General features: G+C 41.0%; 1 protein-coding gene across 2 annotated transcripts in view; it reads left to right on the top strand.

The window, feature by feature from the left end:
• tmem131l (transmembrane 131 like) overlaps positions 1-14,314 on the top strand; it is a 161,123-nt gene that overhangs the window by 131,532 nt on the left and 15,277 nt on the right. For both annotated transcript variants that reach the window (XM_084317960.1, XM_084317961.1), the window contains exons 27-32: positions 2,807-2,976; positions 3,646-3,870; positions 5,420-5,501; positions 6,530-6,639; positions 10,495-10,630; positions 12,628-12,701. In XM_084317960.1, the coding sequence (XP_084174086.1) occupies positions 2,807-2,976; positions 3,646-3,870; positions 5,420-5,501; positions 6,530-6,639; positions 10,495-10,630; positions 12,628-12,701 (797 nt within the window). The remainder of the gene's footprint in view (positions 1-2,806; positions 2,977-3,645; positions 3,871-5,419; positions 5,502-6,529; positions 6,640-10,494; positions 10,631-12,627; positions 12,702-14,314) is intronic.

Below are 14,314 nucleotides of genomic sequence, written 5' to 3' on the forward strand. Positions count from 1 at the left end.
CCATCCCCCTGATCGGCGTGTGTTGTGGTAATAACAAATGCCGTTATTGGCAATCAATTAATCAGAAAAGACCCCCCCCCCCTTTCATGCATTCATGATGAAACATAATACCTATCATATGCATTTTATTTTTAAATAGTAGCGTGTGTAGGGACAAAACGCCAATGGCTTTAGTATAATATACGTTGCAGGCTATAACCAGCTTCCCAGGAATTTGCCCGGGTCATTCCGAAATTATACTCATTTTCACCACGGTATAAAACGGGAACGTATGGATGGAAATTTCTTTTCTTTTTTGCATCTTGAACGGAAGATAATTACTGTCAAATGACCATGGTATTGTATCCATAGCTATAATATAAAATATAGATTTAGCTCTACAAACAACGTGACAACGAGATCTGTATTTATTGTTTATTAATGTCTGTGCCGAAAATCCGGCCTCACTGGTATGTTGATGCAAAGGGGACAAGCCTTCTCGGCGCAGCATTACACAACACTGGGTACTCGTTCCGGACTGGTATCCAGAACTTTGCGAGGGCCTGTCCAGTGAACTTGACTTTCAGTAGCTCGTCACACGAAAGATCATTGCGCGCCGCTGCCTCCTGCTCAGACAGTGGGAGGCCTGCTGCGTCATTTAAAATGCGATTTACTCGAGATAGCCACCTCACTTCAGTGTGGTATAGCAGCTGGTTATGCGCAGAGCCCATTTCATCGCGGCCAACCGGCACCGCTTCTGACCATACATTGCGAGTCCAGGTTACACCCAAAAGACCAGACCCCCCTCCTGTGATTATACATGCACAGGATGTAGTGAGATGCGTATTGGAATACTGTGTGTCGGCCTCCATTGATGAAGGGGCGAGACATAGCAAATACACACAGCTGCCGAGTTGATCTTAATTTTCTTTTAGTTGCGAACTTGCGAGTAGTTTGAGAACCGCTGCTGTATACCATTCAGAGCATAAAGAAAAACGTATCAAACAATAGATTAAAATAAGACATGCAACGATAAATTTGAATTTAAGAAGTACCATAAAACATCTATACCAGGCTTTGACATTCCACACTTGTCAAGAGAGCAGCTGCTGTTGGAGAGATAATTGTGTCAGATTCTACCGGGATCTTCGTCAGAATAGCTGTATGCGCTGCATCTTGTGAAGTATGTTTGTAGTATACATTTCAAGTCAAACCTCAGTGGTGTTATGCTGTTGGCTCAATCACATGAGCCTTTTAAAGCACAAGAGGTTTCCTCCCTGTCAATCATGTGAGTTACTTCCATCAGTCTGGCTGCGGGCTACAGATACATTTTAAGTGGACTGATAAACCATTTTGACCCAGCTTTTTATTGGTTGACATATTACTCTGTGCCTTTTGGAGACACAGGCTCCTGTTTGTGACTTGGAATTTTTACACAAGTCTGTATTATTATTATTTATTACATTTGAACCGATACCGGTACCGGTAACTGTGAATCGATACCGGTACCCAACGGTACCTTTTTCCGGTACTTTAGTCTCTAAAAATGTAATCGACCTACTTCAGTTGTAAAAAATGTGTCCAAACTTCAAATAATTTATTATCATTATTATTTATTTAGAATTTGTTAATATAATATTGCAGCGAGCGTTGTCTGCATCTAGCTTTGTAAAGTGTAACCACACTTGCGACCGTTTTCGGCTTGCCATTGCCCCGACTGCTTTGTTGTTGAATCGAGTAAAATCCTAGGTAAGCGTGTATTGTGCGCGTGAACGTGCTGCACACTTCATAGGTTTTGTTTCGCGGTAAACTACCGCTGACGTCATTGGAATAAGAAAAATGTAAAAAAAAATATTTGGCACCGGTGGATCTCGCATGAATCTGTACTCGGTAGTGACGACGTGATTTGGTCGATACGGATACCCCTTAACTCTTTGACTGCCATCAGCTTTCGTCATCTTTGCTAAATGGCACCAGCGTTATTGACCATTTTAGCGATGTTTGCAGACCCATCGTGTGTTCTGTATTATAGCTATGGAGACAAAACATCGCCCCATTTCCAAAATAATCCAGTATTTTTTCATAGATTGCGAGATATGATGCGTTTTATGCAATAATCCCAAATCGTCCTGGTTGATCGCCTGAAGCACCAAATACTCCCAAATCAAAGGTATATACCATGTACATACGTATGTGCATTCACAAAATCATCAAGGGGGGGGGGGGGGGGGGGGGGGGGGGTAGTCTTAAGTGCGAACGTTACTAAAAGCTTGGTTTAGGTCCGGTAAGATACGACACTGTGATCGTTACAGAAACATGTTTCAGGTTCGGTAAATAGACATAGAATATACCTTACCTTAGCCAGAAGGTATTCCAAAAAGTATTAATCCAATGATCCCATCGGCGATCGCGATTACTTGTTTATATGTAATTACTCGTATACGGGAAACTATAGGTTTTGAGGTGAAGAGATCTCCTAGCGATTTCTCTGCAAGAGCTCCCTCAGAGCGAGCCAGGAAAGAAAGGGAGCAGGACAGAGACAGTTTAGTTCAGACACTCAATAGTTCAAAGGGTAGGCGATACTGCCACCTGGTGAGATTCGATCGGCATTGCAATTCCAACGTAGGCATATGAATCAGAGACACCTAGTTTGCTCCGGCTGACGGTATAGAACGGGGATCAAAGTAAAATATCAAAGGACCAAAACCCGAGAAATATCAACGCATTGCGAGATAACCCGACTTTTCTCGGGTTTGGCGGGCAAAGAGCTAAAAGTACCGGATTCTGTACCCATCCCTAAGTCTGGTATTCCTGTCTGTTCCCACAGCGTTCCTGAGCACAGCGTAGTTGTGATGTCAGAGAGGGAGAAGGAACCCGAGTGGAGGACGGGGGAACGGAACACGAACGGAACCCACACCAGGAGCCGCTGCTCCAACGCGAAATCGGAAGCACCGCCAAAGTGTGGCCAGAACGCAGACAGCCCGTTCAAACAGAACGGTGAGCACACTCCTCCTCCGCCTGGAGCGTTTTTTTATTTTATTTGTATGAATAATTAAATATCGATACTTGGCGTCCCTGTATCGATACAATATCGCCACGCAAAGTATCGCGATACTACTACGTATCGATTTTTTCCCCCACCCCTAGTATTTGGCTAAAAACACACTTGAGTTAAAGTAAAATTGGCATAGTGACTAGATTAGGGGGATGGGAGTAAGATGAAAAAAATATAATTTCCATTATTGTACATGCTATCATACAGAGTTATATGGGTTATATGCAGGTGTATAAGTAGGTATATCTTGATCAGGATTTCAGTTATTTTTAACCCTTTCACTACCACACTACAGAAGGTTAACCCTTTCACTACCACACTACAGACGGTTAACCGTCTGTAGTGTGGTAGTGAAAGGGTTAACCTTCTGTGGTATGGTAGTGAAAGGTTAACCGTCTGTAGTGTGGTAGTGAAAGGGTTAACCTTCTGTGGTATGGTAGTGAAAGGGTTAGCCTGCTGTTGTGTGGCAGTGAAAGGGTTAACCTTCTGTATTGTGGCAGTGAAAGGGTTAACCATTTGGTTGTGTGGCAGTGAAAGGGTTTTAAAGCGTGCTATATAAATGAAATCTATTATTATTAATTTATTATTATTATTATTATTATGTCTCCCAGGCGTGTGTCTGACGCGGCCGCGGCGGAAGTGCGCTGCGGAGCGTCGGGGGACGGCGGTGTGCGAGTCGGGCTCGGACTCTGGCAGCTCGTCGGGCAGCGTGCAGGGCAGCGTGCGGGCCAGCAGGGGGAGCTGGGGCAGCTGGAGCAGCGCCAGCAGCATGGAGGGAGACAAGGACCCCGCCGCCCGCATCATGCACCACTGCACCACCACCTCCGCCAGGACAAGTAATAAAGCTCACACTGGTTATTTCTAGAGATGTCCCATATTATCGGCCTACCGATATTATTGTCCGATATTGGCATTAAAATGTAATATCGGAAATGATCGGTATCGGTTTTAAAATTATTATTATTATTATTATTATAAAAAAAATATTATTCTATTTTTTTTACTTTAACCTTTATTTACCCAGGCAAGCAATTAAGAACAAATTCTTATATACAAAAGCAGCCTGACCAAAAAGCAAACGCCTTTTGAGGGAAGGGGGGGGGGTGGGAGGCTGCAACAAAAACAAGGTTATTTATTTTATTTTTATTTATCCTTTATTTATCCAGGAATGTCCCATTGAGATACAAGATCTCTTCTTCCAGGGAGTCCTGACCAACACGGCACACAACAAGTTTCAACATAAAAACAAGGGCATTAAACAAAAAACATACAAATCAAATACAAATACAGAAGGCCATTTGTGCAGTGGCAAGAAGCATAATCAGATCAGCAATAGCATCAGGTAAAACAGTTACATGTTTCATGAAGAGCTAATCGTAGCATACCTTTAAAAGCATTCACAGTAGGACGTGCCTCTAGACAAAGTTTCACTTGCAGCGTATTCCATAAAAAGGGAGCATAGTGGGAGAATTCAGCTTTACCAATCTCTGACTGCATCAAAGGAACATTTAAAAGCATCTGGTATTAATAAAGCAAGTATAAAAGGACAGAAGTCCAGTTATGTACATGCATACAAGTAAATAAAATACAAAATTACAGTAGCAATGGTATACAAAGACAATTTTAATAAATAAGGGAGAGAGAAGGAAAGAGAGGGAGAAAGGGAGAGTGAGAACCAGAGGGAGAGAGAGAGGAAAAGGGGAGATGCACAGATTTACATTTAGAATGCTTTGTTGAATGCATCCAGTGAAATTAAAAAAAAAAAAAAAAAAAAAAAAATGTTAGTTACCTGAAATTATTTAGTTTTTTTGGGGGGGGGGGGGGGGGGGGGGGGGGGAACCCTGCATATATTGGCATCGGTTGATATCGTAAATTAAGTGTTGGACAATATCGGTATATCTGTAAAAAATTAAAATAAAAAAGCCAATATCAAACATTATTTAGTTATTTTCATCACCGTTCGCGTGGCCAGACACACTACAGCGTTCACACAACAGACTCGTCTGATTTCACTGCCGCAAGTGCCGAACCCTGGTCCATAGGGGGCGCACCGGCACCGCGCTTTCAGCACAGGAAGTGATGTCACTTTGCTTTGGCTTTCTGACATGTTACACATTAGCCTTGATTACAGATATTAATTTGCCTATTTATAAGCCTAATATATATCATTTATATTTATTTGGCCCAATGTCCAGTATACATGTTGTTGCATCCGTACTAGTCTTAATATTGTTGTATAATTTGCCTATTTATAAGCCTACTGTATATATAATTTATATTTATTTCACCCCAATGTCCAGTATACATATTGTCGCATCCGTACTAGTCTTAATATTGTAATCTTATCATTGTATTTAATTTACTTTGAATGAATCTGCTTCACAGGGGACTCCATGCAGTATGGTATCCACCCAGCAGAGAGAGACTGCTACCAGTCCATGAACACAAACCACAACAAGGCCCAAAGGTACTTCACACGTCCACACTCCCATCGGAGATGGTCACACTTCACTCATTAGCAGTGTTTCGGACCGTGCTCAGCTACAGATATATCAGTCTCGTTAGTGTTGCAGCCTAATGCCATGCGTGAGGTTCATCAGTTGGCAAGGAAAGGAAAATTACCGCTAGTGGAGGGTGGTGTTTCAGAACATGTCGTTCCTTTGGTGTTATTTTCACAGAGAAATGTTGTCTCCTGTTAGAGGGTGTTCTTGGCATAGACCACCCGTCTCATCTACAGCTCGTTTATTATCCCGGCTGGTTCACAGTCCTGCGTGTGGCTCGCTGTGGCTCCAGATGAGAGAACAGCTGTCGGTACAGCTAGGCGACTCTCGCAATCGAGCAGTCGCTCAGCACTACTGCAAGAAGATAGAGGTCCCATTTAACCGTGTCACTACCACACTACAGAAGGTTAACCCTTTCACTACCACACTACAGACGGTTAACCCTTTCACTACCACACTACAGACGGTTAACCATTTATATTTATTTCGGTTAACCGTCTGTAGTGTGGTAGTGAAAGGGTTAACCGTCGGCAGTGTGGTTGTGAAAGGGTTAACCCTTAGTCGCGTGTTGCAGTGAAAGGGTTAACCTTCTGTATTGCCGCGGTGAAAGGGTTAACCAGTTGCTAGTGTGGCAGTGAAAGGGTTGACCTTCTGTACTGTCGTGGTGAAAGGGTTAACCGTCTGTAGTGTGGTAGTGAAAGGGTTAACCGTCTGTAGTGCGGTTGTGAAAACCGCTATCGTGTGTTGCAGTGAAAGGGTTAACCTTCTGTGTTGTCCCAGTGAAAGGGTTAACCATTTGGTAGTGTGGTAGTGAAAGGGTTAACCTTCTGTATTGTCCCAGTGAAAGGGTTAACCATTTGGTAGTGTGGTAGTGAAAGGGTTAACCCTTTGGTAGTGAAAGGGTTAAAAGGAGAGGATCATCTCGTTGGTGAATCTTGATGTGGATACACTCTTCTCTTCCATCTCCTCTGGTGACGCGTCCTCCTCTGTGCAGCATGAACAGCCTGTACCGTAAGAGCCAGAGCCAGAGCCCAGACCCCCCGCTGCCCAGCTTCACCCCCAGCTTCGCCGCCGTCGCTGCCACTGGGGTCGACAGAAACACGGGTAAGGATTTTATTTTATTTTATTACGGATCCCCATTAGCTGGTGCCATAGCAACCAGCTAGTCTTCCTGTGGTCCACACCAAAAAAATTACAAAAACAATTATTATTGCAAAACGAAATTATTAAAAGTCAGTACTCAACACACAATGCATAATGAAACTAACAATTGAGATGGCTAAAATTGCATGCGAGCAAAGAAACGGAAAACAAAAAAACAAAACAAAAATACTTTACAGTGTTAAATACAATTTAAGATTATTTTTTTTAAGTGAATTTACTGTAAATGCAGCAGAGGTTTTGAGGCAGGTTATTCCAAAGAGTTAATGATCTACAAATAAAAGATCTCTTTAAAGCATTGGTTTTGGGACCTGGTAATTCAAGCTGCCCATTGTAAGCGGAGGACGGACCGCTGCACATTGTAATAATAATAATAATAATAATAATAACCCTGCACCTTTCATACAGGGGGATTGCAGTTCAAAGTGCTTTATTACATCAGTAAGAAATAAGACATAAAATCAGTGTAAAACGAGCAGCGAAAGCAAAGCGTAAAGTGGGATAAAATAATGCAGATATATGATTAGAACCTTGCGTTCCAATAGGCTTCTTGACTTTCTGTAATCTGTTACAGAACATGATGAGGGTCAGAGTATGCACCCAGCGGGTAGTGCGGCCTAACGTCACGGGGACCAAATTCGTCCACATTTTTATAGGATTCTATCACATTTTCATAACAATAGCGAATATAATTTACCCTGCTCCGTTTTCATTGAGGTTTCTTACAAATTTACGATGTTTTATTTGTCCTTTATGTAAGGGATAATGTATAGCTACGAGGTCATTGTCGCAAAATAATTGACCGACACGTAGTTTAAAATACCGAGCCGCCTCGGCGAGGTGTTTTAAACGTCAGTGAAGGTCAATTATTTTGCGATGATGACCGAGTAAAGCTATACATTATCCCGCTTATTACATGGCTAACTTACTAACAATATACCTAATTCATTTGACAAATCGCAGTTCTGTGGCTCTGTCAGCCCAAATAAAGTGATTATTATTATCGCGGGCAGCCTCTGTTCTGGCTCCGCTGTAATCGTCACACACACTCCGCTGTCAGTGCAGCCGCGGCAGGTGTGTCTGATTTGCTGCACTGATGTGGGCTTGATTGCGAACAGCTGCGCACATCGGTCATTATTGTCCCACAGCGGTCATTATTGTGTAATAATGACCGCTGTCGGGGGGCTATTGACCAATCACAAGCAAGCATTTCGACGAATGTGAAAACGCCATGTAATAAATGCGGATAACATTAAAATCTTAAATTGTACCATTATGTTCCCCCTTTAGACAACAAACATAATGCTAATGATGCACTTTTGTTAAGATAATTAGGTGACCATTCTCGGTCACTATATTCAGGTCGCATTAATAGTTTAACGCTCCTCAGATCACGTTTTCCTAATCCGGTGCTGACCTGTGAACTAGGTGCTAAAGGTCTTGGGATTTGTAGTCATTTTGTAGTCATAACATTTTCACCTTTTAAACCAATGCTGCCATCTACTGACAACAGAAAGTGTTGTGTATAACGTTAAGTTGAGAGGCTACCCGCTCTTGTAAACAGATTCCAAAACACATTCTAGAGATTCCCACTTTTTACTGGTACATACGTTCATATCTAATAGTCTTTAGATGACTAAATATAGATGAATACTCATGAAATTTGATATATATATTCTAAAATAAGTATAATTTCACTTCACCTACCTGTCGACATGAAATTCCCAAACGCTGACAGTAAAAAAAGCCTGGATGTCGTGCAAAATGGGGCGTGACCGAATTTGGTTTTGGGCGTTCCCAGACAAAGAGAGTGACCGAGATTGGTCTACGTTCCGTTAGAGATAAAAGTAAAAATAAGTCAAATAATACCAAGGGTAAAATGAGCAGACATATAAAATCACAGTTTTTTACATTAGGATCTAACAGGCCACCTTGATTCAGTTTTAGTAGAAAAGACATGAATGATAGAAAAGACATGAATGATAAAATGAGCACATAAAGTGCAGACATACTATAAAATCACAGTTTTTTACAGTGCAATAAAATTGTTCTGGATTACTGTTTAACAGTTCAAAGTCGTCTTTACCTTCTGTTTGGTATCCACAGTTTAAAACCTGACAGTCTCCCCTCACATTGTTATGTCTCGTCACTGGTGCTAATGACTGGTGCTCCTCATTATCGGTGATGTTACCTTACAGTAGTTAATACCACCATTGAAATGAATAGGTGAATCCTTGATTGATTGAAGGATGATCAATATCGCAAAGGCAAGGACAAATGTAAAAAGTCGATGTATATCTGTTAACACAATCTGCGCCGGAAACGAGTTAACTCGTTATTGCCCGCCATGCGTTCAGCGCCAGAAACGAGTTTACTTGTTTTTTGGGATCGATATTTCGTTTATTCGCTATATCTATTCATAATTCATGTCTGCAGCCTCTGTATACCCTGGTGAATGTGTCTGAGCTGGCAGATGGTCAACACCGCCCTCTACTGCCAGGCGGAGCTAATGCATCTCATTGAAAATGGGCTGGTGTGTTTTAGGAGGTGATCTGAGCCGGGCGCCCCGCTACGACGGTAATTTCATGTATGCACGAGGAGACATAATAATGATAATCTAGCGTTGATTTCAGGATGATTAAATAATCAGCCGAAAAATTACAACGTGATGACTGGATTACAGTAAAATGCCTTTTTCTCGTATTTTTCCTGGAATTACTGAAAAGCACCCAAACCATACTCTATTAAAAACGGTATAAAACGGAAATGTACGGATGAAAAAACAATCTGTCTCAGGCATGTTGACTGGAAGCAACTCACTGAGACTCGACAGCGTTATTAGACCCATAGATATAATATAAGATATATTTTAAGCACTCGCAAATGTCACAGTCTAAAACTCTATCCATTGAATAAAGACCTCGCGGTAAAGGGGCATCAGCGCCCCCTGCTGCTGGCGGTCAATGTGTTAAAGGGGTAAAACTATGGAATAACTGTGACAAAGAAATACAAATGTGTAGTTCGATACATACATTTAAGAAATTATTCAAATATAAGGTGATACATAAATATAAAACCTTATTATTATCCTAATTATATTTTATTATAACATAACTGTATTCAAATTGTGACAAAAAAATACATATAAAAACAAATAATTAAATGTGTATACGTTTTGTATATGAAACTTTTGTAACCTTTTGTTTTTGCAAAATGATGTACTGAATTGTGTTTTTTTTTTTTTTGTAAATAATGTAATGTAAAAAGGGTATAGGCAATGATAAGCCTCGGCTTCAGCCTACACCTTTTACGTAATTTTCTTTCTTTTATAAATGTTCTACTACTTTACATTGCTTTGTAAAAGAAGTCAAGTCATTTATTTATAAAGCACGTTTAAAAACTCAAGAGCCAACCAAAGGGCTGTACAATCAAAGCATAAAATGTCATAATATAAAATACATAAATACAAAAAGGCACAACAGGACAAGACAGTACATTCAGAGAATAGGACAACAATAGGCCAACACGCGGATAGGGGAGCACAAAGTACAGTATAGCACACATGGGACAGAGGAGCACAAGAACAGATACAAGGGGGAGGGGGCAGGATCAAATTGCATGGGAGTGTGTGAGTTAGGGTGTGGGAGAATCAGGGTTTATTGAAGGCTAGGGAATAAAAGTGGGTTTTTAGACGGGCCTTAAATGTCTCCAGCGAGGGGGCCGATCGGATCTCCACTTTTAAGAAGACCGAAATAAAATCATTAATTGGTTCATTCATGTGTAACTGTCCTCCCTCAGACCCGGCCGCTCAGTATTTGCCGGAGGAGACGTGGTCCGCTCCATCGGTACCGCTCACCAACGAGTTCCGGTACAACACCACAGAACCCCAGCCCTACGTCCCACAGCCTGCCGCGGCCCCTGGCCCCTACAACGGGTACGTGTTTCATATATATTCATTCAAACCTTTATTTATTCTCAAAGACAATTGAGGTCACCCTCATTTTCAAAGAAATGCACACATTTCTACAATAATACATATTAATAACTATCTATATAGTATATCTTTCACACATGGACCGCAGTCCAGAGTGCCCCACAGCAATTAGTATAATAATGAACATGGGCATAAAATCAGCACATAATTGACCGAATAAAAAACAATGCATAAATTGCAGACATAAGAAGAGGTATAAAAGACAATAAAAGTAGTGCAATGTAAACATGCAGACTTAAGAATAGGCATAAAATAAGTACAGTAGTACAATGTCGCTCAAAGGCATGTGAACCCCCCCGGAACAGTCGGTCCCCCAAACACCCCACACATCAATATATTCAAGGTCATTGGATGAAGGAGGTATTGCTCTGTCCTCTCTGAGTAATGGTTCTGAGCGCTGGTGGCCACATACTAACTCATTTACTCTCCATAACTGTCAAACTAAATGAATGTGTGCAAAACTGTTTTTGGATGTGTGTGATATTATGTGCAAAATGAATCAACATTGCCTTTCGATTTATCTTCTGCCAATATTGATTCCCAATGTTTTTCATATGAGATATAGGACCCACTGGTCCTGTGAATGTGTCAAAAGTAGGGGTGCTCGATATTGGCTTTTTTACCTATACCGATATTGTCCAACTCTTAATTTCCGATACCGATATCACATTTTAATGCCGATATCGGCCGATAATATCGGTAGGCCGATAAATAAAGGTTATAGAAATGTACAAAAAATTAAATAAAAAAATTTGAAAACCGATATTTTCCGATATCACATTTTAATGCCGATATTGGCCGATAATATCGGACATCCCTAGTCAAAAGCAATACTCCTTAAAGCCATAATGAGTAGTTTCAGGTCCAGCCTCTACGTGTCACTAAAGTGCCACCAAAACAAAGGCGAGACGTCGTTATTTGACACCGACTGATACAACTTTAAAACTAGGCATTGCAGATCAAATATCACTCAAGATCTAGCAATATCATGTCAACCCTTCCGCTAAAACAAACATATTTTAGGTTAAACTTTGGGTAGAACAAGAGAAAGTTGACAGGCGAATGAGCCACCATTTTCTTTTTGAAAACCACGGACTGCCCATTAGCAGTGCGTTTATCCAATCGCATGCCTTCGATCTGGGGAAATAGCAGTATGGAGGGCGAGGGGATGGTGCACTTTGAAACCGCCATTATTTGACTTTGACTGATAACACTTTCAAACGGGCTGAAACGTCATTATTTGACTTTGACTGATAACACTTTCAAACAGGCTGAAACGTCATTATTTGACAAGTGCAAATAAGGTTGACGTCCAGTAAAGTCCTGAGCACAGTTAAATAGAAAGAAGTCTATACTGTACATATATTATAATTTTTTTCTCCTACGCATTATACCTTATAGGGAGGTGTAGTGGTTACGTCATTGCCGTTTTTCGTGTTCCACCCTCTGTCCAACGCAATGTATTCCCCCATTGCCCATTTCTAAATCGTCTCGTTTAAAACAAATAAAGCATTAACATTTGCATGGTGTACCTTTCTGTGCTTATTCATCCACAATCTATAGCTCGACATGAAAATATTCGCAATTAATCATAAAAAATAATCGCCAAATTGTATTTCAACCAAAAATGCTTAAACAATAATGTTAGTGATAGAAGGGAACTCGTTTTGTGAAAAAAATGGAAAGCTTTTCAATTTCCATGCGGCAGAATTGTTACAATAGCCGATAATCCATTTTCCCAATGATAAATCCCTATACGGGTGGAACAACCAGTGACGTCAGACTACACCTCCCTATACCCTTCTAGCAATAGTGATCTAGATACTTATACTTACTATGTAGAAAATAATTTTTTTTATGTATCTGTGAATGTGTTATTTTATCTGTTCCTGGTCAGAGAAACCGTCAATTGAATTGTTATCTCTCAATGGTTGCAGCTTTCCCTGGAATAGTGCCAACAGCCAATGCAACAGTCCCTACAGCTACTGTGACCAGGGCAACTATATGACGGGTGAGTAACAAGTCTCTCTACTTCCCTGAGCATGAATCCAATTTACCTATCTCAAGCTCCGTCCTCTATTCTTGATCCTCCAATGATACAACTTGTCTTGTAAAAAAAACAAAGATAGAAGCTTTGTGTTGTAATTGGATACATTTGACCCCCAGTTGCTAACCGATAAACATCCTTGCTTGCTTCCTTCCAACATCCATCCGATGTTAACAGTTAGTTTGTTCATGGCTTGTAGGTACAGAAGCAGATAGTGACATTGTTCACATTGCAAGGTACACGTTCCTATATTGTGATTATAAACCACAGTCATGGGATGCCTCATCCAATCCATGCTGGTCAGAAGTAAATATAATATAGCATAGGGAGGTGTAGTCTGACGTCACTTTAGTTTCCCGCGCGGTCCACCCGTATAGGGATTTATCATTGGGAAAATGTATTATCGGCTATTGTAATAGTTCTGCCTCATGAACATTGGCAAGCTTTCCATTTTTGCACAAAATGAGTTCCCTTCTATCACTAACATTATTAATCACTAGCATTTCTGGTTGAAATAAAATTATACGTAATTATTTTACGATTAATTGCTAATTTTTTATGTTGAACTATAGATTGTGGATGAATACACACAGAAAGGTACACCATGCCAATGTTCATGCTTTATTTGTTTTAAACGAGACGTTTTAGAAATGTGTCCATTGGAAATACATTGCAATTTCATGTGAGGTGGACCGCGCCGGAAACAACAATGACGTAACCACTACACCTCCCTATAGACCAGGAAGTAACCACTACGCCTCCCTATAGACCAGGATGTAACCACTACACCTCCATATAGACCAGGAAGTAACCACTACACCTCCCTATAGACCAGGAAGTAACCACTACACCTCCCTATAGACCAGGAAGTAACCGCTACACCTCCATATAGACCAGGAAGTAACCACTACACCTCCCTATACCACTACACCTCCCTATAGACCAGGAAGTAACCACTACACCTCCATATAGACCAGGAAGTAACCACTACACCTCCCTATAGACCAGGAAGTAACCGCTACACCTCCATATAGACCAGGAAGTAACCACTACACCTCCCTATACCACTACACCTCCCTATAGACCAGGAAGTAACCACTACACCTCCATATAGACCAGGAAGTAACCACTACACCTCCCTATACCACTACACCTCCCTATAGACCAGGAAGTAACCACTACACCTCCATATAGACCAGGAAGTAATGGTTTAATGGTTATCACAAAGTAGACTTGTGGCTCTCTTGTGTCCAGCTTTGAGAGAGTGTTACTCTTGTACACGCATCTAAATGTATCATCCACAAAACAGAGAAATATATTTCATTGTAGGTGGAAAAAGTGCATAGAACTCCTGGAACCTTTTTTAAATTGTTTCCCTTTCTAAACCTTCTGCAGTGTGGTTGCGACAGGGTTAACCTTCTGTAGTGTGGTAGTGAAAGGGTTAACCTTCTGTCGCGTGGCAGTGAAAGGGTTAACCTTCTGTAGCGTGGTAGTGAAAGGGTCAACCCTTTGTTGTGTGGCAGTGAAAAAGGTTAACCTGTATTGTTGCAGTGAAAGGGTTGACCCTGAATGTGACC

Source organism: Notolepis coatsorum (genome assembly GCF_963971535.1).
Source record: "Notolepis coatsorum genome assembly, chromosome: 7".
NCBI classification, from domain to species: Eukaryota; Metazoa; Chordata; class Actinopteri; order Aulopiformes; family Paralepididae; genus Notolepis; species Notolepis coatsorum.